This window comes from Staurois parvus, unplaced genomic scaffold, assembly GCF_062004578.1.
Source record: "Staurois parvus isolate SC_StPar_1 unplaced genomic scaffold, SC_StPar_1.0 ptg000006l, whole genome shotgun sequence".
NCBI lineage: Eukaryota > Metazoa > Chordata > Amphibia > Anura > Ranidae > Staurois > Staurois parvus.
This window is the reverse complement of record NW_028317802.1, coordinates 9,158,981-9,186,927: the sequence shown is the minus strand read 5'-3', so window position 1 is coordinate 9,186,927 and position 27,947 is coordinate 9,158,981. Positions and strand designations below refer to the sequence as shown.

The 27,947-nt window shown below is 36.4% G+C and overlaps 1 protein-coding gene across 25 annotated transcripts in view; it reads left to right on the top strand.

The window, feature by feature from the left end:
• Positions 1-27,947, top strand: part of LOC149474319 (protocadherin gamma-C5-like) — a 561,663-nt gene that overhangs the window by 284,946 nt on the left and 248,770 nt on the right. For 2 of the 25 annotated variants that reach the window (XM_089654694.1, XM_089654229.1), the window contains exon 1: positions 6,776-9,374. The exons of 21 other annotated variants lie outside the window; for them this stretch is intronic. In XM_089654694.1, coding sequence (XP_089510820.1) covers positions 6,927-9,374 — 2,448 coding nt within the window. In that variant the 5' untranslated portion in view covers positions 6,776-6,926. Of the gene's footprint in view, positions 1-827; positions 3,367-6,775; positions 9,375-13,898; positions 16,490-27,947 lie in introns of those variants that run through there. 2 more of the 25 variants (XM_089654430.1, XM_089654169.1) reach the window with 2 other exon arrangements.

Sequence of the window (27,947 nt, the reverse complement as noted above, 5' to 3'; positions counted from 1 at the left end):
ATAATTAAGAGCATTATCCCTTATGAATCCAGTACTTATTAGCGAGTGTTTTCACCTGCCTTTAAGTCTTTCTTTTATTAAATGTATTGTGTATACTCACCCTTGATAGTTTAATGCAAATGTCTATCTGTAGTTGGCCAAACATTTTAAATTCCTCATGATATGAAATAAAAGACACTTCATTATTATTCATACATCATAAGCTCTGATATGCTCATCCGTGCGATGAGTCAGTAGGAGGACCCAATATGTTTCCCAGCTTCTCAATCACAGTACTTGGTAGGAATTTTCATACCAGCATAACATGGGATTCTAGTGGCTGAACAGAAAGACTCACCATGCATGAAGGAACCTAGAAATATAACAAATCATGAAAACTATTTACAAATCAAAACCACAGCCTGAATGCAGTAGGATTAATGATAGACTTGTATCAGTTAAAGGGTTTAAAACCACAAGGTTTAATACATTTGTTTTACTTAAAATGTTACATATTTGTAATGAACATAGTATATATAAATTGAGATGTATGTTGAAAAAAAAGCAAAACAATCCTGCCTTTTGAAAAAAAAGGTAGCTCTATTTACTTTTAACACATGATAACTTCAGAGTATATTATGTAAGATTGCAGTTACTTTTAAAGGCCACAGGAGGGCAGACGTGTCATCTGAACATTTGATTTAGCTTCAGAAATAAATCTGCTCAAACTAGCCCTGCACTCTCCTCCCCCTGGCTCAGTGATTCACCCTCCCATCTCTTCTCTCACACACAAAGGACTGCTTCATTAGGGATCCTGAGGATGTTTTTGCTACAGATGGATTATTTTTGCTTTAAAACACATATGAATTTATAAACAGCAGGCATTGTGGATTATAAAGGATCTATGATACAGCAAATATCAAAGAAACATTGTAAGATATGGACATCAGAGACTGCTGTCTGTGTTGGAAATGGCAAGTAGCTTTCTCCCTTCTCCTTTGTAGCTGGGGCTGGGTCTCTGGACAGCTTCGTTATTCTATTGTGGAAGAGTCTGATCCAGGGACATGGGTAGGAAATGTAGCTCAGGATCTGGGCATAAAACGTGCAGAGATTTCTCAGCGCAGATTACATTTATCGTCTGAGAAATACCAAAAATATTTTACTGTAAATAAGGAAAATGGAGGCTTGACAGTGAATGACAGGATTGATAGAGAGATCCTTTGTGGATCCAGTGTGAACTGTGAGCTGAATTTAGAGGTGGTTGCTGAAAATCCTTTAGAGCATTTCAGGTTATACATTGGGATTCAGGATATTAATGACAATTCCCCCACATTTTTATCTAATATAAACATTATAGAGATTACAGAATTATTTGCAAGTCCTGGTGATAGGTTTGCCTTAGAAATAGCAAAGGATTTAGATGTTGGTGTGAATGGTATTAGTCAGTACATATTAAACACAAATCCTTATTTCTCATTGTCTGTAAAGAATCGTAAGGATGGCACTCTCATCCCTCAGCTGATATTAGAGAAGGTGTTAGATAGGGAGGAGAAAAAAGAACACAATCTTATTCTCACTGCTATAGATGGAGGAGAACCAGCTAGATCAGGATCCTGTCATATCACAATAACAGTGTTAGATATTAATGATAATCGGCCATTCTTTGATTTGCCAGTGTATAAAATTAATCTATTGGAAAATCTCCCTTTAAATACAGTTATATTAACTTTAAATGCTTCAGATCTTGATGAGGGAGCAAATGGTGAAATCCTCTATTATGTTGACAAACACACATCAGAATCTGCTAGAGAAAGATTTGCTCTGAATGAACAGAATGGTCAGATTTATATTACTGGATCTTTAGATTTTGAAGAAGTAAATTTTTATGAATTGTCTATCAAAGCAGTAGACAAAGGGCTTCCTAAACTGGAAGGTGATTGTCTGGTTCAAATAGAAATAGAAGATGTAAATGACAATTATCCTGAGATTTCTTTTACTTCTATGGCAAATGAGATTCCAGAAAACGCTCCTCTGGGAACTGCTGTGGGATTTATTAATGTGGTAGATAAGGATTCTGGAAAAAATGGAGAGATGCAAATAATATTATCTCCCAATATTCCATTTAAAATCAGAACAAATAAAGATCATTACTCACTGGTCACTGATGGGATTTTGGATAGAGAAAAAATAGCCGAATACACTATAGAGCTGACAGCTTCTGATTTAGGATCTCCAGCTCTTTCTAACAAGATGACTGTTTTTCTCAGGGTTTCTGATGTTAATGATAATGCACCAACATTTTTACAGTCTACTTATAATGCTATCATAAAGGAAAATAGTGACCCAGGCACTCTACTATGTACAGTGTCTGCTATTGATGCAGATGAGGGGGTGAACTCTGATCTGGTTTACTCTATAGTAGAGACCCAGATAGATGGATCCTCTGTATCTTCTTTTGTTTATATCAGTTCTAATAATGGTGATTTATATGCTCAGCGTTCCTTTGACTATGAGCACATTCAGACTCTTCAAATCACCATCAAAGTAGAAGATTCTGGATCTCCAAAGTTCTTTTCTACTGTCCCTGTTTTTATATTCATATTGGATACAAATGACAACTCCCCCACCCTGTTGTATCCGGAGCACTCTGAGGAACTTATTGTCCAAGAGAGGATCCCAAAATCTACAAGTGCTGGGTATTTGGTGACAAAACTGACTGCAGTGGATCTGGACTCTGGTCACAATGCCTGGTTGGCCTTTAATCTCATTGATCCTGGCAGTTCTTCACTATTCCAAGTATCTAAACATACAGGAGAGGTCAGGACTATACGAGGATTTCAGGAAATAGAAAATACAGAGCAGCAACTTGTCATCTCTATCAGTGATAATGGGGACCCTTCATTATCTACTACTGTCACTCTACTTGTCAATATGGCAGATGATGTTATAATAGAAAGACCGAAATCTGGAGATTTCCTTAGAAATTCCAAACCACCATCCGATATGACATTATATTTAATTGTTTCTCTTGTGGCTATCAGTTTAGTTTCCCTTGTCACATTTATTATATTGCTAGTTAAATGTCTGAGAAAGGAAAGTTATGGTTATAGCAGCAGTTGCTGTTATCTTAGTGGATCTGCATCTAAATCATACATGGAGCAGTATCAGCCAGCTCTTTTCCTGAACACAGATGGAACCCTAAAATACATGGAGGTCAGGATGGTTCCTCCAGGGGGACAAGGACAATGTTACCAAACTAATGTTCCTCCAGCCCCACAGCAGCGGGATTCTGCTTTTTTGCAGGCTTTGGATTTTCCCCAGTTACGAGAACTAGTTAAAGACAGTGATACCTGTTCAGATACAAGCCGTTTTAATGATCCAAACAAGGTGAGTTATTCTATAAACCTGCAGTCCATCTCCTAAATTGTTAACATGATTTAAGGAAGGTTTTAGATTTGGTACATGGGTAAACATATTTTATGCAGTCTATGCAGATTTGTTTAATAACATTCTATGCTAATTTCTACAACACATCTCTTCTAGATTTTTTTTGCAATTTTAGCACTGTTTTTTTCAATTTATTAGTAAGCGTAATTGTGTATATAGTACATTGCCTGTTTTTAGTTTTGTGTTATCTTAGGGTCCACTTACAGTCTGGTGCATAAAATAATGCCTTTTTCATATGCATTTAAAGCTTGAGGACTGTTTACCAATAAGTGAACTTTCTGCCATTCCCTTCCTTTCCCCTCTCACTTACTAAATCAAATGTATTTTTCTTTGCGTTTCTTTATATAACTATTTTAGCTGGATTGGTTCTCCCATGTCCTTGTTTTTTCACCCACGTGAGAGTAATGTACCCTTGAGTCACCCCCCAGTCTCCTGGGCTATGCACTTCACACATCCCAGACGGTTGTAGGCAGTAAGGGGTTTATTTACTAAAGCTGGAGAGTCCAAAATCAGACTCCCTTCTGCATAGAAACCAATCAGCTTCTAACCTCAGCTTGTTCAATGAAGCTTTGGCAATGAAACCTGGAAGCTGATTGGTTTCTATGCAGAAGGGAGTCTGATTTTGGACTCTCCAGCTTTAGTAAATAAACCCCTAAGTGTCTAGCAGTCTTGCGAGATTGATGAACTATTGCTATATTTCATGGGAACACTATTTCTTTGATGCTATGGCTTGTTTACTGATTGCCATAGTGTCTTTATGTGGCCTGACACTGATGTCAACCAGCTACTGGTAAATAAAATGGCATCAAATGAAATCTTGACGTGCATTTGCATGAGATCCATTGGTGCATCATCGGGGGTCAGCAGTGAAAGTCAGAATGTATCTGCCAACTCCCAATGATCCTGGAACCGAGTTTGCAGTGTGGAAGAAGAGAAGCCTGAGAAAAACATTGTCTGTGAGGGAGACATTGCAGAGCTTCATAAACTAATATGTATGTGTTTTTTAATTAGATGCAAGCAGTGGGCTAGCTCTTGGGAGGAATTATGCAAACATAAATCCTTTGATGGGCATATGTCAGTGTGGAGGAGTGGGCATTCCCAGGCAGATTCAATTTGCATACAGACAGCACTAGGTAGCCCCTACATGTGATGCTGAGCCTCCATGATTGAAAGAACAAAAACTAAAAATAAGCATGTGAGTGTTTGATATGATAATTTATAGGGACACTTTTTTTGAAAGGGTATGGAAATAGCAGTGCCATTTCTTTCTAGGTGCTTACTAGAAACTGCAGCTAAAACAGAATTTCGAATTGGGAACCACAGAAAAGCATTTGTGAAAATTGTACTGTTTTTATAATATGTTAAATACTGTATGTATTTACATGCAATTTTATATATCATATTTTGTCTAAAATGCAAAAGGATATATATTAACCTCCTTTACCTACAGTTGGGTAAATGGGACATTCTGTATCTTTTATTAAAACTGGGATCTAGCAATGAGCTGAACACTGGGCTACCCCCACAGTGTCAGGGTTAAATGTTCATAATTGGTACTATTAAGAAGCAGTATTACTTACATTTTCCCTTGCTCCCCTTTTCCTGCTGACACTATGTGTGGGCCTTTGGCTTCTTCATTTACAATGCAGGACTTCTGGTCCTGCATTGTACATAATGAAATGAGAGTGCAAAGAGTGGATGGGGCTTTCAGAGGACCAGACACATAGAGAGGAGGAAGAGAGCTTTTGGAAGGAAAAAGTCCTTCTTGCTGTTACTGGTCAAAATCTTTCCTTCATATTTAGCCTAAATTAATACATAGTGAACTGAAGGCATTTGCCTGTCCTGGGTGGAAAAACACTCGCTTTCATGTTGCCCATGGTGTTCTGACAAAATATTTAATTTTGCTTTGTAATAAAATAGTTGATATGAAACTTTTTGTTCACTATTTTACTTTTTGGGTCATACTTAAAAGCATTATTACTTATGAAACGTGTACTTACTAGGAAGTTTGTTTGTTTTTCTTTCTTTTTTAAAATGTATTGTGTATACCCACACTTGACAGTTTTTTAATTCAAAAGTCTATAGTCAAACTTTGGGCTACCCCCACAGTGTCAGGGTTAAATGTTCATAATTGGTATTATTAAGAAGCGGTATTACTTACATTTCCCCTTGCTCCCCTTTTCCTGCTGACACTATGTGTGGGCCTTTGGCTTCTTCATTTACAATGCAGGACTACTGGTCCTGCATTGTACATAATGAAGTGAGAGTGCAAAGAGTGGATGGGGCTTTCAGAGGACCAGACACATAGAGAGGAGGAAGCCTGTGGGAGTGAGGGGATAAGGTAAGTACATAAAAGTACCCTAGGCAAAGTTGACCATTTACACTGAGCGGATAGCCCCACTGCAAGGGTAGTTTTGCATTTTTTCAGCATTAAAGTTATTTGACTTTGTATCCAAAACATATAAGCTTGTTGAATGACCAGTTATAAGTGTCTTTAGAAAATTGTGATGTTATTAAAAAAAGTTAGATATTTAAGCAGACTAATTTACCAGTAGATATTAAAAAATCACAATTTGTTTAGTGGATAATGTGAACTTCGTTAGCATAGTATCAGATTATATTGGTAGTTTACAAAATACCTGCAAAACTGTGGGTATTGTGTATACCCACACTTGACAGTTTTTTAATTCAAAAGTCTATAGTCAAACTTTTTAAATCTCATGATATGGGTTATCAGACGCTTCAGTATAATTCTCCATAAGCTCTGACATGCAAATTTTATTTTGCCTCTTACACCTTACTTGCTGTACTAAAGACCCATTCTTGTGAGGAGTAGGTAGGAGTGCCCAATAAACATACCATTCTCTCAATCACAGTGTTTGGTAGAAATTTTCATACCAGCGTAACCTGGGATTCTAGTAGCTGAACAGAAAGACTGACCATTCATGAAGGAACCTAGAAATATAATATGTACGAAAACTATTTCCATTCAAAACCACAACCTGAAGGCAGTAGGGTTAATGATAGATTTGTATCAAATAAAAGGTTTAAAACAACCAAGTTTACTACATATGTTTTATTTAGCAAATGTTGCATGTTTGTAATGATCATAAGATATCAAGTATTGTAAAGCAAATCAATCTTGCCTTTTGGGAAAAATTAGCTTTACCTTTCATACATGATAACTCCAGTGCATATTATGTACATTTGCAGTTATTTTTAAAGGCCACAGGAGGGCAGACTTGTCATCTGATCATATGATTTAGCTTCAGAAATATAGCTGCTCAAATGATCCCTGCACTCTCCTCCCCCTGGCTCAGTGATTCACCCTCCCATCTCTTCTGTCACACACAAAGGACTGCTTCGTTAGGGATCCTGAGGATGTTTTTACTACAGATGGATTATTTTTGCTATACAACATATATGACTTTATAAACAACAGGCTGTGCGGATTATAAAGGATCTATGATACAGCAAATATTAAGGAAACACTGTAAGATATGGACATCAGAGACTGCTGTCTGTGTTGGAAATGGCAAGTAGCTTTCTCCCTTCTCCTTTGTAGCTGGGGCTGGGTCTCTGGACAGCTTCGTTATTCTATTGTGGAGGAGTCTGATCCAGGGACATGGGTAGGAAATGTAGCTCAGGATCTGGGCATAAAACGTGCAGAGATTTTTCAGCGCAGATTACATTTATCATCTGAGAAATATCAAAAATATTTTACTATGAATAAGGAAAATGGAGGCTTGACTGTGAATGACAGGATTGATAGAGAGACCCTGTGTGGATCCAGTGTGAGCTGTGAGCTGCGTTTAGAGGTGGTTGCTGAAAATCCTTTAGAGCTTTTCAATCTAGACATAGAGATTCAGGATATTAATGATAACTCACCCACATTTGTATCCAATAATCGCATTATAAACGTTACAGAATTCTGGACAAATCCTGGTGATAGGTTTACATTGGATATTGCTAAGGATATAGATGTTGGTGTTAATGGTGTTAATCAGTACACATTAAACACAAATCCTTATTTCTCATTGTCTGTAAAGAATCGTAAGGATGGCACTCTCATCCCTCAGCTGATATTAGAGAAGGTGTTAGATAGGGAGGAGAAACAAGAACACAATCTTATTCTCACTGCTATTGATGGAGGAGAACCGACAAGATCAGGATCCTGTCATATCACAATAATAGTTTTAGATATTAATGATAATCGGCCAGTCTTTGATCAGCCAGTTTATAAGATCAATATAAAGGAAAATGTACCTCTACATACAGTTATATTAACTTTAAATGCAACAGATCTTGATGAAGGAGCAAATGGTGAAATCCTATATTATATTGAAGAGCATACATCAGAATCTGCTAGGGAAAAATTTTCTTTAAATGAACATAAAGGTCAGATTTATGTTAAAGGATCTGTAGATTTTGAAGATGCTAGTTTTTATGAAATTTCCATCAAAGCAGTAGACAAAGGAATTCCTAAACTGGAAGGTGACTGTGTGGTTCACATAGAAGTAGAAGATGTAAATGACAATTATCCTGAGATTTCATTTGCTTCTATGGCAAATGAGATTCCAGAGAATACTCCTCTGGGAACTGCTGTAGGATTTATTAATGTGGTAGACAAAGATTCTGGGAAAAATGGAGAGATTCAATTGAAATTATCTTCCAATATTCCTTTTAAAATCAGACCGAATAAAGACCATTACTCACTGGTCACTGATGAGATTTTAGATAGAGAAAAAATATCTCAATACACTATAGAGCTGACAGCTTCTGATTTAGGATCTCCAGCTCTGTCCAGTAAAATTACTGTTATTCTTGGGGTTTGTGATGCTAATGATAATGCACCAGTATTTTTACAGTCTACTTATAATGCCATCATAAAGGAAAATAGTAACCCAGGGACTCTTCTATGTACAGTGTCTGCTACTGATGCAGATGAGGGGGTGAACTCTGATCTGGTTTACTCTATAGTAGAGACCCAGATAGATGGATCCTCTGTATCTTCTTTTGTTTATATTAGTTCTAATACTGGTGATCTTTATGCTCAGCGTTCCTTTGACTATGAGCACATTCAGACTCTACAAATAACCATAAAAGTAGAGGATTCTGGATCTCCAAAGTTATTCTCTACTGTCCCTGTCTTTATTTTCATATTGGATACCAATGACAACTCCCCCACCCTGCTGTATCCAGAACACTCTGAGGATCTTGTCCTTCAACAGAGAATCCCGAAATCTACAAGTGCTGGATATCTGGTGACAAAACTGACTGCAGTGGATCTGGACTCTGGTCACAATGCCTGGTTGGCCTTTAACCTCATTGACCCTGGCAGTTCTTCGCTATTCCAACTCTCCAAACATACTGGAGAGGTCAGGACTGTACGAGGATTTCAGGAAATAGAAAATACAGAGCAGCAACTTGTTATCACTATCAGTGATCATGGGGATCCTCCATTATCTAATACTGTTACTGTACTTGTCATTATAGCAGATGAGGCTGTAGCAGAAATACCCAAATATGGAAATTCCCTTAGAAATGTAAAACCTCCTTCAGATATGACTTTATATTTAATTGTTTCTCTTGTGGCTATCAGTTTAGTTTCCCTTGTGACATTCATTATATTACTAGTGAAATGTTTGAGAAAGGAAAGTTATGGTTATAGCAACAGTTGCTGTTATCTTAGTGGATCTGAATCTAAATCATACATGGATCAGTATCAGCCGGCTCTTTTCCTGAACACAGATGGAACCTTAAAGTACATGGAAGTCAGGATGGTTCCTCCAGGGGGACAAGGACAATGTTATCAAACTAATGTGCCTCTAGCCCCACAACAGAGGGATTCAGCTTTTCTGCAGTCTCTGGATTTTCCCCAGTTACGGGAGCTAGTTAAAGACTGTGATACGGCATCAGATACAAGCTGTCTGAATGATCCAAACAAGGTGAGTTATTCTGTAAACCTGCAGTCTTTTATCCCCTGATCATCTAACAGGATGTTAGAAGATTTTAAAGTTTGCATCCGATGGGGTAATCATGTATTTGGTACAACCTGTGTTAAAAATTCTTAGTCACATTTTCAGTTCTATAATGTTCTTTTTAGACTCATACATTGTAGAATGTGGAGTTCTAGCACTAATTTTGTAAATGTATCAGAAAGCCTGATCATATCTATATTACATATTTTGCTGGTTTTAATTTTGTGTTATATCAGGGTCCATTTACACCATGATACATAAAACTTGTTTTTTTTATTTTTTTTTCTTAAATGTATAACCTTGTAAAATGAACATTTATAAATGTCTTGAGAAAGAACAATGATCCTATTTAAAAAAGCTAGATTTTTTAAGTACAGTGAGAGGCCGCCCTGTTGGGCTCCCTCATGGAACTGGCCAATTTAGTGTACAGGGGTCCTTGGGCCTATTCCTACCTTGCTCTCCCCATTAAAACTAGGCTTAGAGTGTGGAATGCGGATAGAGTATGCTTTATTCAACATAATCAGTGGTCTCCTTTCTATCCTCTTTGGGGTAATCCATCCTTGCCGCACTTTAGACTCATCCCAGATTCATTTGTTTGGGCCTGACATGGTATCAAAATCCTTAGAGATATTATGCCCTCCAGAGTAGTCTTGTCCTCCCGGGAACTTTCTGGTCGGTTCCGTTTTCCTTGCTGGATATACTTTCGCTACTGCCAGTTGAGACATGCAACTACATGCCAGTTTCCTGAACTGTATTGGATACTGACACACTTGAGGACCTTCTTCGCAGGAGTCCCTCTCTAAACCACTCTCCGCACTCTATTATGCTTTGCTCAGGGTAAGTTCCCCTAAGATAGATAAACTGTGGGAATATTGGAGGACTCCTGGGAGGAAAGCTTTAAGCATAGTTCCAAACTGGTTGTTTCCTCAAGAGACAAATGAATTCAAACCAAGTTCCTGCACAGGGTACTAGATGTCACATGTTTGTGAGTACTTTCTTTCATATGTTTTGGTCCTGTCCCAGAATAGTACAGTTTTGGTCTGAGGTGTTTGACTTAATTAACACCCGTCTATGATTGTCTCTGCCATGCTCTCCTGAATTGGCTCTCCTGCGGATACAGGACAATGAGCAGAGACCCAGGTGTACCAAACTGTTGATCTCCTGTTTATTATATTATGCTAAAAAGGAACTTCTCTGTAGGTGGACCTCCCCGTCTCCTCCCACATTAACATCGTTGGAAACTGCAATTAATGATGTATTACCTATGTACAAATTGACTTCTATTAACAGGAATTGTCCAGGTAAATATGACAGGATCTGGAAGCCATGGGTAACGCAGTGAGGGATCATGTGCTCACCCCCCAACCCCTTTTCCCTTTTCTGATGCCTCCTTCTGTTAGGATTTTGCTATCTTCTTATACTTGGTTATCCACTGTACGTATGTTCTACACCATATTGGAGATACTTGCCCTATGTTTATTGTACTCAGCTTACACATTTTTGGCACTGTATGATTGGACATTATACTGCTATATATTTATGATTACCTTGCGGTATTTGTACCATTGATACAAACAGTAAAGAGCAATGCTGGTTGTTAAAACAAATACAGTGAGTGACCTGTCTATTTAGTGGAAATTGTTAAGTTCATTAACACATTTCAAATTATACTGGTGGATTACATGACGACTTTAAATTAATCACTGATGTTGTGTTTGCAGCCCTTTTTTAGTCTACAAGGTCTGATGCATGGCTGATAAACTGCATGCCACGAGCAAGGCCATTTTTTGCAGGCACAGGGATGCCCAGTGTTGCATGCATCCCCATGCCAGCAGTTCCATAGATGTCTATGGAACCATGCAGCTGTACAGACACAGCCGCTGTGTTTCAATGTGATATCCGTGCAAGTGTGGGTGCATGGCCCCTGATGCACCCAGGGTGAGACACATAGATACAGTATTTAAATGCCTTTAATTGCTTAACAGTTACATTATTGATTTATTTAATCTTGCTTTGACTTTAATGTTATTGGCCTTGTCATTTATGACAAGGCCAATAAGACTAAAGTCAAAGCAAGTCAAAGCAATCTCTCTGCAGTAAGTATTTCTCAAGAAAGAAATCCTTCTTACTGTTTCTGTTCAAAGGTCTTTCTCTCATTTTTGGTCAGCATTACTAAATTACAGATAGAAGGTATTTGCTTTTTATGAACAGGAAAGTATTCTATATGTAACCCACAATGTTCAGATAAACTAATTAGTTTTGTGTTGTAATTAATTTAATCATATGAAGCTATTTGTTCACCATCTTATTGTTTTGGTTTATAATTAAAAGCAATATTGCTTATGAAACCTGATTTTTTTAAAATAACTCTTAAATGTGTCCCACAGTCACAGTCCTTTCATAGTCTATCTGTCAAAACAACAAATTTAACTTAAAACTCTGTAGTGTAGAGTCTATCTAAGTAATATATTTGAAAATACCCAGACTATACCCTCCCTCAAAATATCATACAATTTTATAAAATCAAATAAAAAAAATAATAAGAAATGAAACACTGTGAAAAATAAAATAAATCATTGATTTTTCTTGTGTTCACCAAATCATTGTGACGAAAAACCTTAGTGGCAGCATGCAACATAAATTCAGTGTAAAATAATAATGCTATCCAAAAAAATGTGGATATATTAAAAAATAAGTGGTTATAAAAAAATAAATGGCAGTCCCTTTAATTATACATTTCCACTGTATGAAACCACTAACACTGATTAATTCAACGTGTAATCTCTGCAGCATCGTCATAGTGCTTGAAAAACAGCACACTCAGCATATTTCCATGACCGCTTATTGCTAAGTAGCTGGAAATGTGCTCCCAAAACAGGAAACTTCACAACTACCCATCTAATAACCACTGTACAGATCATTCCTCCACTGAATTCCATGCTTCCTTGTAACCGGTCTATGTGTATCCTTAGAATCACTTGTCCCTCATATATTACAAATAAGAGAAAACTCCCATATTTACATAAAAAAGTAAAAATCAGAACATTAAAAAGTGCTATCCTCACTGAGATAAAAGAGCTCTGGTCACTCTCATTAGAGTCCCCCAGCCAACACGGCTGCTTCTGGGTTTTCAAAGTGGCATCTGATGTCACACTTATCCACCCCTCAAAATGTTTTGTTCATTGGACTTCTTCAGAAATAGTTTATCCAAATAATCCATTATTTCAGGCTGACCTTTAAAGTGCAAGCCCAGTGGTATATTTTTTTAATTTGAAAGACATGAAAAAGCTGTGTAGTAAGCATTGGGAAATGAAGTTATTTTTATAGAGAGATATTATAAAATATTATGACATCAGATTATGCCTGTGTCTGTCAGCAATTGCTTTTTATTGCAGTTATTGCATCTCAAGCACTTACTATGGAGTTTTTTTTTCAACTGCCTTTTCATTTTCCTTTTTAAAAGTATTGTATTGTGTGTACATGTGCATGGTAAATATTTTAAATGTAATGGCATGCCTGTAGTCAGGCAATCTTTCTAAATCTCCAGCAATATTAGATATCGACTCACCCCCTTACACAGTGTTTGCTCTTCCAATGGCCCATTCTTGTGATCAGTCAGTAGTGGGGCCCAATAACTCTGCAAGGGTCTCACTTACATGATTTGGTAGAAATCTGCAATCTGGGATTTTGGTGGCTGAACAGAAAAACTGACCAGATCTACATGCACCTAAAAATATAGCAAAGCATGAAAACTATTTCCAAATCAAAACAACTGCCCACTCTTTTGTTGAACCAATAATGGGGCCCAAGACACATCTCAGGCTCTACATCACAGAATTTAGTAGAATTTGCATGCCAAAATAACCTGTAATTTCACTGGCTCGAAAGGAAGACTGACCAGAAATATAGCAAAGCATGAAAACTATTTCCAAATCAAAACAACTGCCCACTCTTCTGATGAACCAACAATGGGGCCCAAGATGCATCTCAGGCTCTACATCACAGAATTTAATAGAATTTGCATGCCAGAATAACCCATAATTCCTCTGGCTCAAAAGGAAGACTGACCAGGAATATAGCAAAGCATGAAAATTGTTTCCAAATTTAAACAATGGCTTGAAAGTAGTAATAATAATAAAAATAGACTTGTATTGATTGAAAGGTTCAAAATCACCAAGTTTCCCATATGTTGTGCTCATAATGCAATCCATTATATTGTATAAATTGTTCCTTAGCAGAAATATGTAAATATGAAAAAACAGAGCAAAACAACCACGTCTTTTGGCAAACTAAGTCTATTTTCCTTTAAAACATGATAACTCCTGCATGTATTAAATATGGTTGCAATTATATCTAAAGGCCACAGGAGGGCAGACTTGCCATCTGAACATTTGATTTAGCTTCAGAAATATAGCTGCTCAAATGATCCCTGCACTCTCCTCCCCCTGGCTCAGTGATTCACCCTCCCATCTCTTCTCTCACACACAAAGGACTGCTTTGTTAGAGATCCTGAGGATGTTTTTGCTACAGATGGATTATTTTTGCTATAAAACACTTATGAATTTATAAATACCAGGCATTGTGGATTATAAAGGATCTATGATAAAGCAAATATCAAGGAAACATTGTAAGATATGGACATCAGAGACTGCTGTCTGTGTTGGAAATGGCAAGTAGCTTTCTCCCTTCTCCTTTGTAGCTGGGGCTCGGTCTCTGGGCAGCTTCGTTATTCTATTGTGGAGGAGTCTGATCCAGGGACATGGGTAGGAAATGTAGCTCAGGATCTGGGCATAAAACGTGCAGAGATTTCTCAGCGCAGATTACATTTATCATCTGAGAAATACCAAAAATATTTTACTGTAAATAAGGAAAATGGAGGCTTGACTGTGAATGACAGGATTGATAGAGAGACCCTGTGTGGATCCAGTGTGAGCTGTGAGCTGCGTTTAGAGGTGGTTGCTGAAAATCCTTTAGAGCTTTACAGTTTAAACATAGAAATTCAGGATATTAATGATAATTCCCCCATTTTTGCATCTAATAAACGCATTATTGAGATTACAGAATTATTTGCAAGTCCTGGTGATTGGTTTACTTTGGATATTGCTAAGGATTTGGATGTTGGTGTTAATGGCATTAGTCAGTACATATTAAATACAAACCCTTATTTCTCATTGTCTGTAAAGAATCGTAAGGATGGCACTCTCATCCCTCAGCTGATATTAGAGAAGGTGTTAGATAGGGAGGAGAAACAAGAACACAATCTTATTCTCACTGTTATAGATGGAGGAGAACCAGCTAGATCAGGATCCTGTCATATCACAATAACAGTGTTAGATATTAATGATAATAGGCCAGTGTTTGATCAGACAGTGTACAAGATCAATCTAAAGGAAAATGTACCTCTACATACAGTTATATTGACTTTAAATGCAACAGATCTTGATGAAGGAGCAAATGGTGAAATCCTGTATTATATTGAGGAGCACACATCAGAATCTGCTAGAGAAAAATTTGCTCTAAACCAACAGAATGGTCAGATTTTTATTAATGGATCTGTAGATTTTGAAGAAGCAAACTTTTATGAATTTTCGATTAAAGCAGTAGACAAAGGAATTCCTAAATTGGAAGGTAACTGTCTGGTTCATATAGAAGTAGAAGATGTAAATGACAATTATCCTGAGATATCATTTGCTTCTATGGCAAATGAGATTCCAGAAAGTGCTCCTCTGGGAACTGCTGTAGGATTTATTAATGTGGTAGACAAGGATTCTGGGAAAAATGGAGAGATACAATTAGATTTATCCCCCAATATTCCATTTAAAATCAGAACTAATAAAGAACATTTTTCACTGGTCACTGATGGGATTTTGGATAGAGAAAAATTATCTGAATACACTATAGAGCTGACAGCTGCTGATTTAGGGTCTCCAGCTCTGTCTAGTAAGATGACTATTATTCTCAGGGTTTCTGATGTGAATGATAATGCACCAGTATTTTTACAGTCTGTTTATAATGCTTTTATAAAGGAAAACAGTGATCCAGGGACTCTTCTATGTACAGTGTCTGCTACTGATGCAGATGAGGGGGTCAACTCTGTTCTGATTTACTCTATAGTGGAGACCCAGATAGATGGATCCTCTGTATCTTCTTTTGTTTATATAAATTCTAATACTGGTGATCTTTATGCTCAGCGTTCCTTTGACTATGAGCACATTCAGACTCTACAAATAACCATAAAAATAGGGGATTCTGGATCTCCAACATTATTTTCTACTGTCCCTGTCTTTATATTCATATTGGATACAAATGACAATTCCCCCACCCTGCTGTATCCAGAGCACTCTGAGGATCTAATTGTCCAAGAGAGAATCCCAAAATCTACAAATGCTGGATATCTGGTGACAAAACTGACTGCAGTGGATCTGGACTGTGGTCACAATGCCTGGTTGGCCTTTAATCTCATTGATCCTGCTAGTTCTTCACTATTCCAAGTCTCCAAACATACCGGAGAGGTCAGGACTGCAAGAGGATTTCAGGAGGTAGAAAATACAGAGCAGCAACTTGTCATCTCTATCAGTGATAATGGGGATCCCCCATTATCTACAACTGTCTCAGTACTTGTCAGTATAGCAGATGATGTTGTAGTAGAAAAACCCAAACCTGGAGAGTTCATGAGAAATTCCAAACCACCATCAGATATGACTTTATATTTAATTGTTTCTCTTGTGGCTATCAGTTTAGTTTCTCTTGTGACTTTCATTATATTACTAGTGAAATGTTTGAGAAAGGAAAGTTATGGTTATAGCAGCAGTTGCTGTTATCTTAGTGGATCTGACTCTAAATCATTCATGGATCAGTATCAGCCAGCTCTTTTCCTGAACACAGATGGAACCCTAAAATACATGGAAGTCAGGATGGTTCCTCCAGGAGGTCAAGGACAATGTTACCAAACTAATGTGCCTCCAGCCTCACAGCAGAGGGATTCAGCTTTTCTGCAGTCTTTGGATTTTCCCCAGTTACGGGAACTAGTTAAAGACAGTGATACCTGTTCAGATACAAGTTGCCTGAATGGTCCAAACAAGGTGAGTTATTCAGTAAATCTGTAAAGTTTTTTCTATCTAACATGACCTTTGGAAGGTTTAAAATGTGGCAGCTAGTAGTGTAATCATGTATTTGGTGCAAAATGTCCTAAAAAAAAATTCTTAGTAACATTTTCTATGCTATACCCTGCAGGGCATCTCTTGTAGACTTGTAGAATTTGCAGTTCTAGCACTAATTATATAATTTTATTAGTGAACTTAAAGTGATACTAAAACTTTTTTTTTTTTTTTAAATAAATGACATGTCATGCTTACCTGTTCTGTGCAGTGGTTTTGCACACAGCTGCCCTAATCCTCTTCTTTTCATGTCCCCCAGCAGTGCAGTGGCTCCTCTCCCTCGAGCAGTGCCCCCAGGGAAAGCTGCTTGCTGTTGCTCTATGCATCCACAAGACACATAGAGACATGTCTGGGCCCTGCCCCCTGGTTTCTCCTCATTGACTCACTGGCTGTGATTGATCATCTCAGCCAATGATGAGGGAGTGTCCCCATACAACTGAGGCTATTGTGAACATCGCTGGATCGGAGGGGTGCTGGGGGGCCGCTGCAGACAGAAGGTTTTTTACCTTCATGCATAGAATGCATGAAGTTAAAAAACCTTGATCCTTTACAACCACTTTAATTGTATGCACCGTATATTACATATTTGGCTGTTTTTATTTTTGTGTTCTGTTAAGGTCCACTTTTACTGTGGTGCATAAATTAGGTACCCTTTTAATATGCATTTAAAGCAGAACTTCACTCTCTCAGTCAACATTGACTATTTTGAATCCATATGCTGATAGCATTAGTAAAAGTATATTATATTTACTTGTTTTAAACTTTTTTTATCCATTTCTTCAGTTACTTCCTGGTTTCTTTGCTAGGCAAATTATGTCATACATCCCAGGAGTCTTCTGGAGGGGAAAAGGGGCTTTCTCAGCTAGGCACACCCTCCTGCCTGCATGTCCTGAGCTTAGGGCAGTTTGATTCCAGGAGCTAAATGCTATGTAATTAATTTTTACTCAAAATGCTAGGGAGTGTTTTTCAAAGTGATTTCTCAGAAAAATAAAGCATGGAGACATGGTTGGCTCGGCGTTTGCTTTGAATATTAAAAACTAATTAAATAGTGTTTTGTTTTGTGATGTTCAGATAGAGTGTAGATCAACTTTAAGGGTGTTCTGTAGTTTTGGAAAAAATTTTTTTTTTTTCCCAAAACTACATGTGGAGCCCAAAAGCTCTAGAAAATATCTAGAGATGAGCGAATCGAACCAGGCGAAGTGGAATTCGTTTCGAATTTCAGGAAAAATTCGATTTGCGTCGAATCCGAATATTTGCATAATTCGGGTGCGCGAATCGGATTTTTCCCGATCAAAAGTGTCCCTGCAGAGAGCTCCGCTATTTCTGACAGTTCTCTGACAGTTCCTTCACATGTACAGCGGTTGAAACATTGTATCTATTTGTTTCCATTTAGGATACAGATGTTTTTATTTGGAAATAAATAGATACAATGTTTCAACCGCTGTACATGTGAAGGAACTGTCAGAGAACTGTCAGAAATAGCGGAGCTCTCTGCAGATACACTTTTTGCTGTACTGGAATACTTCTTCTTTTCATTCTTCTTTTCATTCTTCTTTTCATTCCTCTTCTAATTCTTCTTTTCATTCTTCTTCTTCTTTTCATTCTTCTTTTCATTCTTCTCATTCTTCTTTTCTTCTTCATGAAAAGAAGAATGAGAAGAAGAATGAAAAGAAGAATGAAAAGAAGAATGAGAAGAATGAAAAGAAGAATGAAAAGAAGAATGAAAAGAAGAATGAGAAGAAGAATGAAAAGAAGAATGAGAAGAAGAATGAGAAGAATGAAAAGAAGAATGAGAAGAATGAAAAGAAGAATGAAAAGAAGAAGAAGAAGAATGAAAAGAAGAAGAAGAATGAAAAGAAGAAGAAGAAGAAGAATCTTTTCATTCTTCTAGTTCTTCTTTTCATTCTTCTTTTCATTCTTCTTCTTCTTCTTTTCATTCTTCTTCTTCTTTTCATTCTTCTTTTCATTCTTCTTCTTTTCATTCTTCTTCTTTTCATTCTTCTTTTCATTCTTCTTCTTCTTTTCATTCTTCTTTTCATTCTTCTTCTTCTTCTTTTCATTCTTCTCATTCTTCTTTTCATTCTTCTTCTTCTTTTCATTCTTCTTCTTCTTTTCATTCTTCTTTTCATTTTTCTTCTTCTTCTTTTCATTCTTCTTCTTCTTCTTTTCATTCTTCTTTTCATTCTTCTTCTTCTTTTCATTCTTCTTTTCATTCTTCTCATTCTTCTTTTCATTCTTCTTTTCATTCTTCTTCTCATTCTTCTTTTCATTCTTCTTCTTTTCATTCTTCTTTTCATTCTTCCCATTCTTCTTTTCTTCTTCATGAAAAGAAGAATGAGAAGAAGAATGAAAAGAAGAATGAAAAGAAGAAGAAGAATGAAAAGAAGAATGAGAAGAAGAATGAGAAGAATGTAAAGAAGAATGAAAAGAAGAAGAAGAATGAGAAGAAGAATGAGAAGAAGAATGAAAAGAAGAATGAAAAGAAGAATGAGAAGAAGAATGAGAAGAATGAAAAGAAGAATGAAAAGAAGAAGAAGAATGAAAAGAAGAATGAAAAGAAGAAGAAGAATCTTTATATTCTTCTCATTCTTCTTTTCATTCTTCTTCTTCTTCTTTTTATTTTTCTTCTTTTCATTCTTCTTTTCATTCTTCTTCTTCTTCTTCTTTTCATTCTCTTCTTTTCATTCTTCTTTTCATTCTTCTTTTTTTCATTCTTCTTCTTCTCTTTTCATTCTTCTTTTCATTCTTCTTCTTCTTTTCATTCTTCTTTTCATTCTTCTCATTCTTCTTTTCATTCTTCTCATTCTTCTTTTCATTCTTCTTTTCATTCTTCTTCTCATTCTTCTTTTCATTCTTCTTCTTTTCATTCTTCTTTTCATTCTTCTCATTCTTCTTTTCTTCTTCATGAAAAGAAGAATGAGAAGAAGAATGAAAAGAAGAAGAAGAATGAAAAGAAGAATGAGAAGAAGAATGAAAAGAAGAATGAAAAGAAGAATGAAAAGAAGAAGAAGAATGAAAAGAAGAATGAGAAGAAGAATGAAAAGAAGAATGAGAAGAATGAGAAGAATGAAAAGAAGAATGAAAAGAAGAAGAAGAAGAAGAATGAAAAGAAGAATGAAAAGAAGAAGAATCTTTTCATTCTTCTCATTCTTCTTTTCATTCTTCTTCTTCTTTTCATTCTTCTTCTTTTCATTCTTCTTTTCATTCTTCTTCTTCTTCTTTTCATTCTTCTTTTCATTCTTCTTCTTTTCATTCTTCTTCTTCTTCTTTTCATTCTTCTTTTCATTCTTCTTCTTCTTTTCATTCTTCTTCTTCTTCTTTTCATTCTTCTCATTCTTCTTTTCATTCTTCTCATTCTTCTTTTCATTCTTCTTTTCATTCTTCTTCTCATTCTTCTTTTCATTATTCTTCTTTTCATTCTTCTCATTCTTCTTTTCTTCTTCATGAAAAGAAGAATGAAAAGAAGAAGAATGAAAAGAAGAATGAGAAGAAGAATGAAAAGAAGAATGAAAAGAAGAATGAGAAGAATGAAAAGAAGAATGAAAAGAAGAAGAAGAATGAAAAGAAGAATGAGAAGAAGAATGAAAAGAAGAATGAGAAGAAGAATGAGAAGAATGAAAAGAAGAATGAAAAGAAGAAGAAGAAGAATGAAAAGAAGAAGAAGAATGAAAAGAAGAATGAAAAGAAGAAGAATCTTTTCATTCTTCTCATTCTTCTTTTCATTCTTCTTTTCATTCTTCTTCTTCTTTTCATTCTTCTTCTTTTCATTCTTCTTTTCATTCTTCTTCTTTTCATTCTTCTTCTTCTTCTTTTCATTCTTCTTCTTCTTTTCATTCTTCTTTTCATTCTTCTTCTTTTTATTCTTCTTCTTCTTCTTTTCATTCTTCTTTTCATTCTTCTCATTCTTCTTTTCATTCTTCTCATTCTTCTTTTCATTCTTCTTTTCATTCTTCTTCTCATTCTTTTCATTCTTCTTCTTCTTCTTGTCATTCTTCTTTTCATTCTTCTCATTCTTCTTTTCTTCTTCATGAAAAGAAGAATGAGAAGAAGAATGAGAAGAAGAATGAAAAGAAGAATGAGAAGAATGAAAAGAAGAATGAAAAGAAGAAGAAGAATGAGAAGAAGAATGAGAAGAAGAATGAGAAGAATGAAAAGAAGCAGAAGAAGAATGAAAAGAAGAGGAAGAATGAATGAAAAGAAGAATGAAAAGAAGAAGAATGAAAAGAAGAAGAAGAATGAGAAGAAGAAGAAGAATGAAAAGAAGAAGAAGAATGAATGAAAAGAAGAAGAAGAATGAATGAAAAGAAGAATGAAAAGAAGAAGAATGAAAAGAAGAATGAGAAGAAGAATGAAAAGAAGAATGAAAAGAAGAAGAAGAATGAAAAGAAGAAGAAGAATGAATGAAAAGAAGAATGAAAAGAAGAAGAAGAAGAATGAAAAGAAGAAGAAGAATGAATGAAAAGAAGAATGAAAAGAAGAAGAATGAAAAGAAGAATGAGAAGAAGAATGAGAAGAAGAATGAAAAGAAGAATGAGAAGAATGAAAAGAAGAATGAAAAGAAGAAGAATGAAAAGAAGAATGAGAAGAAGAATGAAAAGAAGAATGAGAAGAAGAATGAGAAGAATGAATAGAAGAATGAAAAGAAGAATGAGAAGAATGAAAAGAAGAATGAAAAGAAGAAGAAGAAGAATGAAAAGAAGAAGAAGAATGAATGAAAAGAAGAATGAAAAGAAGAAGAATGAAAAGAAGAAGAATGAAAAGAAGAAGAAGAATGAATGAAAAGAAGAAGAAGAATGAATGAAAAGAAGAATGAAAAGAAGAAGAATGAAAAGAAGAATGAGAAGAAGAATGAAAAGAAGAAGAAGAATGAAAAGAAGAAGAAGAATGAATGAAAAGAAGAAGAAGAAGAATGAAAAGAAGAAGAAGAATGAATGAAAAGAAGAATGAAAAGAAGAAGAATGAAAAGAAGAATGAGAAGAAGAATGAAAAGAAGAATGAGAAGAATGAAAAGAAGAATGAAAAGAAGAATAAGAATGAAAAGAAGAATGAGAAGAAGAATGAGAAGAATGAGAAGAGGAATGAGAAGAATGAAAAGAAGAATGAAAAGAAGAAGAAGAAGAATGAAAAGAAGAAAGAAAAGAAGAAGAAGAAGAATCTTTTCATTCTTCTCATTTTTCTTTTCATTCTTCTTCTTCTTCTTTTCATTCTTCTTCTTCTTTTCATTCTTCTTTTCATCCTACTTCTTCTTCTTCTTCTTCTTCTTCATCCTCATCCTCTTCTTCTTCTTCTGAGGATGAGGATGAAGAAGAAGAAGAAGTAGGATGAAAATAAGAAGAATTCCAAGCCGGCAAAAAGTGTATCTGCAGAGCTCCTCTATTCTGCAGATACACTTAGAGGAGCTCTGCAGATACACTTTTTGCCGGTTTGGAATTCTTCTTATTTTCATCCTACTTCTTCTTCTTCCTCTTCATCCTCATCCTCTTCTTCTTCTTCTGAGGATGAGGATGAAGAAGAAGAAGTAGGATGAAAATAAGAAGAATTCCAAGCCGGCAAAAAGTGTATCTGCAGAGCTCCGCTAAGTGTATCTGCAGAGCTCCGCTAAGTGTATCTGCAGAGCTCAGTGGTTGAAACATTGTATCTATTTGTTTCCATTTATGGAAACAAATAGATACAATGTTTCAACCGCTGTAAATGTGAATGTCAGAGAACTGTCAGAAATAGAGGAGCTCTGCAGATACACTTAGCGGAGCTCTGCAGATACACTTTTTGCCGGTTTGGAATTCTTCTTATTTTCATCCTACTTCTTCTTCTTCTTCTTCTTCCTCATCCTCAGAAGAAGAGGATGAGGATGAAGAAGAAGAAGAAGAAGAAGTAGGATGAAAATAAGAAGAATTCCAAGCCGGCAAAAAGTGTATCTGCAGAGCTCCGCTAAGTGTATCTGCAGAGCTCCGCTAAGAAATAGCGGAGCTCTGCAGATACACTTTTTGCCGGCTTGGAATTCTCCTTCTTCTCATCCTTCTTCTTCTTCTCATCCTTCTTCTTCTTCTCATCCTTCTCCTTCTTCTCATCCTTCTTCTTCTTCTCATCCTTCTCCTTCTTCTCATCCTTCTTCTTCTTCTCATCCTTCTTCTTCTTCTCATCCTTCTCCTTCTTCTCATCCTTCTTCTTCTCATCCTTCTTCTTCTTCTCATCCTTCTTCTTCTTCTCATCCTTCTCCTTCTTCTCATCCTTCTTCTTCTTCTCATCCTTCTTCTTCTCATCCTTCTCCTTCTTCTCATCCTTCTTCTCATCCTTCTCCTTCTTCTCATCCTTCTTCTCATCCTTCTCCTTCTTCTCATCCTTCTCCTTCTTCTCATCCTTCTCCTTCTCCTTCTTCTCATCCTTCTCCTTCTCCTTCTCCTTCCTCATCTCCAAGGGCATTTAAATTAAAGGTACAGTGTTCTGCACTAATTTAAAGGCTCTCTGAAGCCTAGAAACCCTTTTTATAAGTTAAATTCGTAGCGGATAAATTCGCATCGAATCGAATTTCTTCCTCAAATTCGGCGAATCAGCCGAATCGAATTTTTGAATAATTCGCTCATCTCTAAAAATATCCATTTTATAGGGATACCAAAGGAGTTCCAATATAAAGAAAAAAACAAAAAAAAAATCTATATGCAACAAACTGCTTAACCTCTTCCTTACACATCAACACACCTATGCGGGATCCAGGAGGTGGGCTTTAAACCTGGGCAATGCATATGTGTGTTCTTGTGTTTGTGCTGGAAAGAGCACTGTCCAGCAAGCTCCCAGCACAGAGAGAAAACTGTCATCTTGAAATCCGGGCTTCCTACTGATCAGTAACTGTAGAGCCCTTCCCTGTTTTTTCTCTCCTCTGAATGGAGAGAAAGGCACATGGGGTTGATTTACTAAAGGCAAATAGACTGTACGCTTTGGAAAGTGCTGTTGCACTCTGCAAGAGCAGTTTCTCCAGGGCTTATTCAATGAGCAGAAGCTCTGCTGGCTTTCATCATCCAATCATTTATAAGGAAAATGCTATTTATTTTTAATTTTTTGTAAAATCAATCCCATTGCATCTTTTGCTCCTTGCCAGGGTGTGTGAAAAAAAAAAAAAAAATAATAAAAAGAAATAAAGAAAAATAGTTAGATCAAGGTTTGATTTAAGTCAGTGTCATGGTTAGTGTTAGGGTCAAGGTAGGGGTATCAATGGTATCAATGTCAGCTATTGTCAGTGTGTTTTAGGTAGGAATAAAAAAACCTAAATGTACACTATTGTTTCTGGGCCCTATTACGGGTAAATACAACAAACAACATACAGATATGTGCAATAATCACTAGCAAGAGAATTTATTTTGGCTTGATTTTGGTGGTAAGGTATGGTTATAACATGAAATGTACAGCTCAATGAAAAAAATAATCGTTTTACTATTGTCTTAAAAAAACAAAGTATAGTTCACCTGGTTCGACAAAGTAGTTGCGATCATATGTACAGTTTTACTAAAACATGTCAAAGGTGCAAAATTAGGTCTGGGCTTTTTTACCCTTTGTCATGAAGTAGTTGGCAAACATCTTTTGCTTATTCATAGAATAGTTTAAAGACACGAAGCAAAAATTAAAAACATAGTATACCTGTTAAAATCAAAGCCTAATTCATCATTATAATAAAAAGATGCAGACATACTGTGCATCCTGCAGCATAGACATATAAACAAATAATAAGTGTGTCGCACATACATATCATAAGAAATGAAAAGAGGATGTATAAATAAAAAAGAAATAGTGGTGGTCCTCTCTCAGGATACAAAAGATCTTTGGTCTTGGAGTGAATGGAGATAGCTGTGTAACATTAAATACTCAGATCAATCCTCAGAGGACTATTCAATAGATTCTTTGCTGACACGATCCAGGCATAATGGCTGTTAACATAAATTGGATCCAACATGTTAGGGTGATATAGCCAAACTGTGAATACTATGGGGTTGATTTCCTAAAATTGGAGAGTGCAAAATCTGGTGCAGCTGTGCATGGTAGCCATTCAGCTTCTAATTTCAGCTTGTTCAATTAAGGTTTGATAGTAAATCAACCCCTACGTAAATATTTTCCAGGAACCCTTGACACACAAGTATTAAAAAGTCGCTAGGTAGATTTAACCTGTAATCTGTAGTAGGAAAAGAAAGTCCACACATAGGTCTGTACAGGGACCACCGAGATCACAAATGAATGGTTTGCTCATCACCCATATTTGTAGGAGCCCATTAAACAGATGAGCATAGAAAACATAAAAGTCAACTCTCATAGGTCTTCAGATTGAACAGACTTCATTCTATGTGTAAAGTCAAAAGTCCATCCAATGCCTGGGGCAGTCTGTGAGGATGTTGGGATACCAATGAAGCCAGTCAGTTGCTTTGTCTCCTCTCCTACTGATCCTGTACGGATGCTTCCTACATTCCTTTATAATAAATGGACTTTTGCCTTTACACATGTAATAAAGTATCTTCTGAGGATTGGCCTACTTTTTCAGCAATTCATGAATTTGTTTATGAGCCTTTCCTTTCCTTCATCTGAAAGTTTAAATTGCAGTGTTTCCATGAATTTAATGGATGACCTTATACATGTAGCACTACCCTCAAAGGAGCCACTTGGTAGTTTGGGTTCTCTGTTCTAATCCTTGACTCCAAGAACACCCTCAACCCCTCTGACACACCTAGTTGAATGATAGTCACTGCAAACAGTGAGCATAAACATCAATTGCCGTGTAAATAGGAATACTGTAATTGGTTAGAGTGCACTCTAAAAGAATGGCTAAGGTATGTCGCAATGTCCTCTTAGAAGTACCTCTTAAATTAAGCGATTGGCAAAGGCCTCTGTGTAGCAACTGAAAGGGGCAGTCGTTAGTCCTAACTCTTCATTCTGCTAGAATTGGGGCCAGTTGTACCATTGGTGCGCATGAGAATAATCCAAGTCAAGTCTGCAGGCAGCTATAAGGCTACTAGATGGCTCTATGGTCAGTTCCTAAAGAGCTAAGTCTCTCTAGCAGTAGATAGTAAATCCTCACAGCAGAATCTCAGCAGTAGCAGCAATGTCACAGATCACCATCTCATCACACACAGCAATTAGTCCACTCTCTGCTGTGCACCCAGGTGACTCTGGCTGTCTCTGGTTGTCAGCACCTCTGAACCCAGCACTCCAGATCTGGCTCAGGCCGCCAAAACACAATAATGGTGGTGCACCCTGGACAAAGATGTGCAGTTTCCAGTCCCTCTCACTGCAAGATGAAGTTGTGTCCTGTACAGTCTGGGAAAATGTAGCTCTTTCCCATCCTACTGGCAATCTCCTCTCTTTAGAATGTAGTTTAAAAGCTCTTGATTACACAGTACTGTCTTTCTTCAGGACTACAGTTCTCACAGTGAATTGCTGTACATCTTCCTGTTCAACACAGCACAGAGAGCAGCTGCAGTGAGTGTTTATCTCACTGTCATTCTTAGCCAAACAGCTGGGTACATATATATATTTATGATTTAATGTTCTACAGCTATCTCTAATTACCCCAAGATCATCAACATTCTTTAAAAGTATACAAGGAACTTTTGTATCCTGTGAAAGCACCACCATTATTTCTATTAGTTAGTTTACATGTCTATGCTTCAGGATGTATTTTGCATCTTTTTTGTTAGAAGGATTGATTTGGAAGGAGTTTGTTTTTTACAGGCATTACCTATGTTTTTAATTTGTGTTTTGTGCCTTTAAAATTGTTCCACAAATATTACTATTTTGGTAAAGTAGTTGTTTTTTTCTGTTTTTTATTTGTATTTTAACTCTTGTGGAAGCCCTGAAAAGTGGATATTTTTATAATAGTGGTTTCTAACTATTGTTTATGTATTTAGGTTTTCTTTGGCAAATGGAACATTCTGTATATGTTGTTGGAATTGTGGTCTAGCAATGATTTTAAGTATTTCAACCGTGTTTATTAAACATACAGTATACCCTCGGTAAATGAACAGTTATAATTATTTTAGAAAAAAATTGTGGTCTTATTAAAAAAGCTAGATTTGTAAAATGCAGTGAACTGTAAATGATAAAGAAACACTTCTATTTTGTAAAAAATGTAAAGCTTATTAGGAGATTTCAAATTATTCTGGCTGTTTAACCCCTTCATGCCAGCGCCTCCCGGCCCTTTAAGGATTTCAGAAGCCGGGAGGCGGGGTTTAGGGTTATGTGACCGCCGTGACATGCCATCGCGGTATTCACATGATCGGGAAAGGTTCAGATCGAAAGAGGAGATCGGGACCTTTCCGTGAGTACTGGACATGTGTGCTGGGAGTGCAGGGCGCGCGCTCTCAGCATATATGTCTTTTTTAATAGAATGCGAAAGTGCACTCAGCGTCTAGGCCCAGATGCCGGGAGGCTGCACATTTGCGTTCTGCCGACGTGAAGAGGTTAATAGATACTTTGAAAACAATGGCTGATGTCGTGTCTGCAGTCCTTCCTTGGTCTACCAAACTTGATGGGAATTAAACTGCTTCATCCCTCTTCTCATGTATTATTGGAATTTGTGGGACTCTACTCTTTATTTTTGTGGTTACAACAGTCAGAATCTGCAAATGCCTTATAGTCCCATTTTGCAACATTTTTGGAAAAGGCAAGTTAGCTCAAATATCAGTGCCTTCCTAAATGTCTAGTTTTTTGTGTTTTATACCTAATTAAACTTAGATTGCAGGCTATTTGAGGGTAGGGTCTATGTGAATGTACAGTATGTAAAATGCTGCATATTTTTTTGGCAATATATAAATGCCTGTAATAAATAAATAAACTAAGAATTTCATATTGAGTTACCCTTATAAGAACATATATTTATTTTTTATATTTCATATAGAGGACTACGTACAATCAAAGATGTGTGATTTTGGTAAAAGCACAATTAATATGGTTTAGGAGAGCATACAATTGAAGCCTAATCATAGATTTTGTTTTAATGAGCTCCACAGTAAGAAATGCACATGAGATTTTTCATTCGAAAAATAATCTGCTTGAATGCTTCTGATCCATATGAGGAAAAGTGAAGTCCCAAATGTAGAGTTAATGACATCACAATCAGTTAAACTATGACTTTGCTTGTCCAGAGCCCACAGTACTATATATTACACAACTTATTATACACACACTTTTCAGGACTCAACCCAGACCTGCCATCATGAATGAGTTGTGCTAAACTTAAACAACATGAGAGAGAGAGAGAGAGAGACTTAATTGCTTAACAATTTAATTAATCTATTCATATTTTCCCCTAATTTTAGGAAAACATTGTTTTTAGATAGATATATATATTAAAAACTATTATTGCATCTGGTTATGCCTGTATATCTATGTCTGGCAACGATTGAAT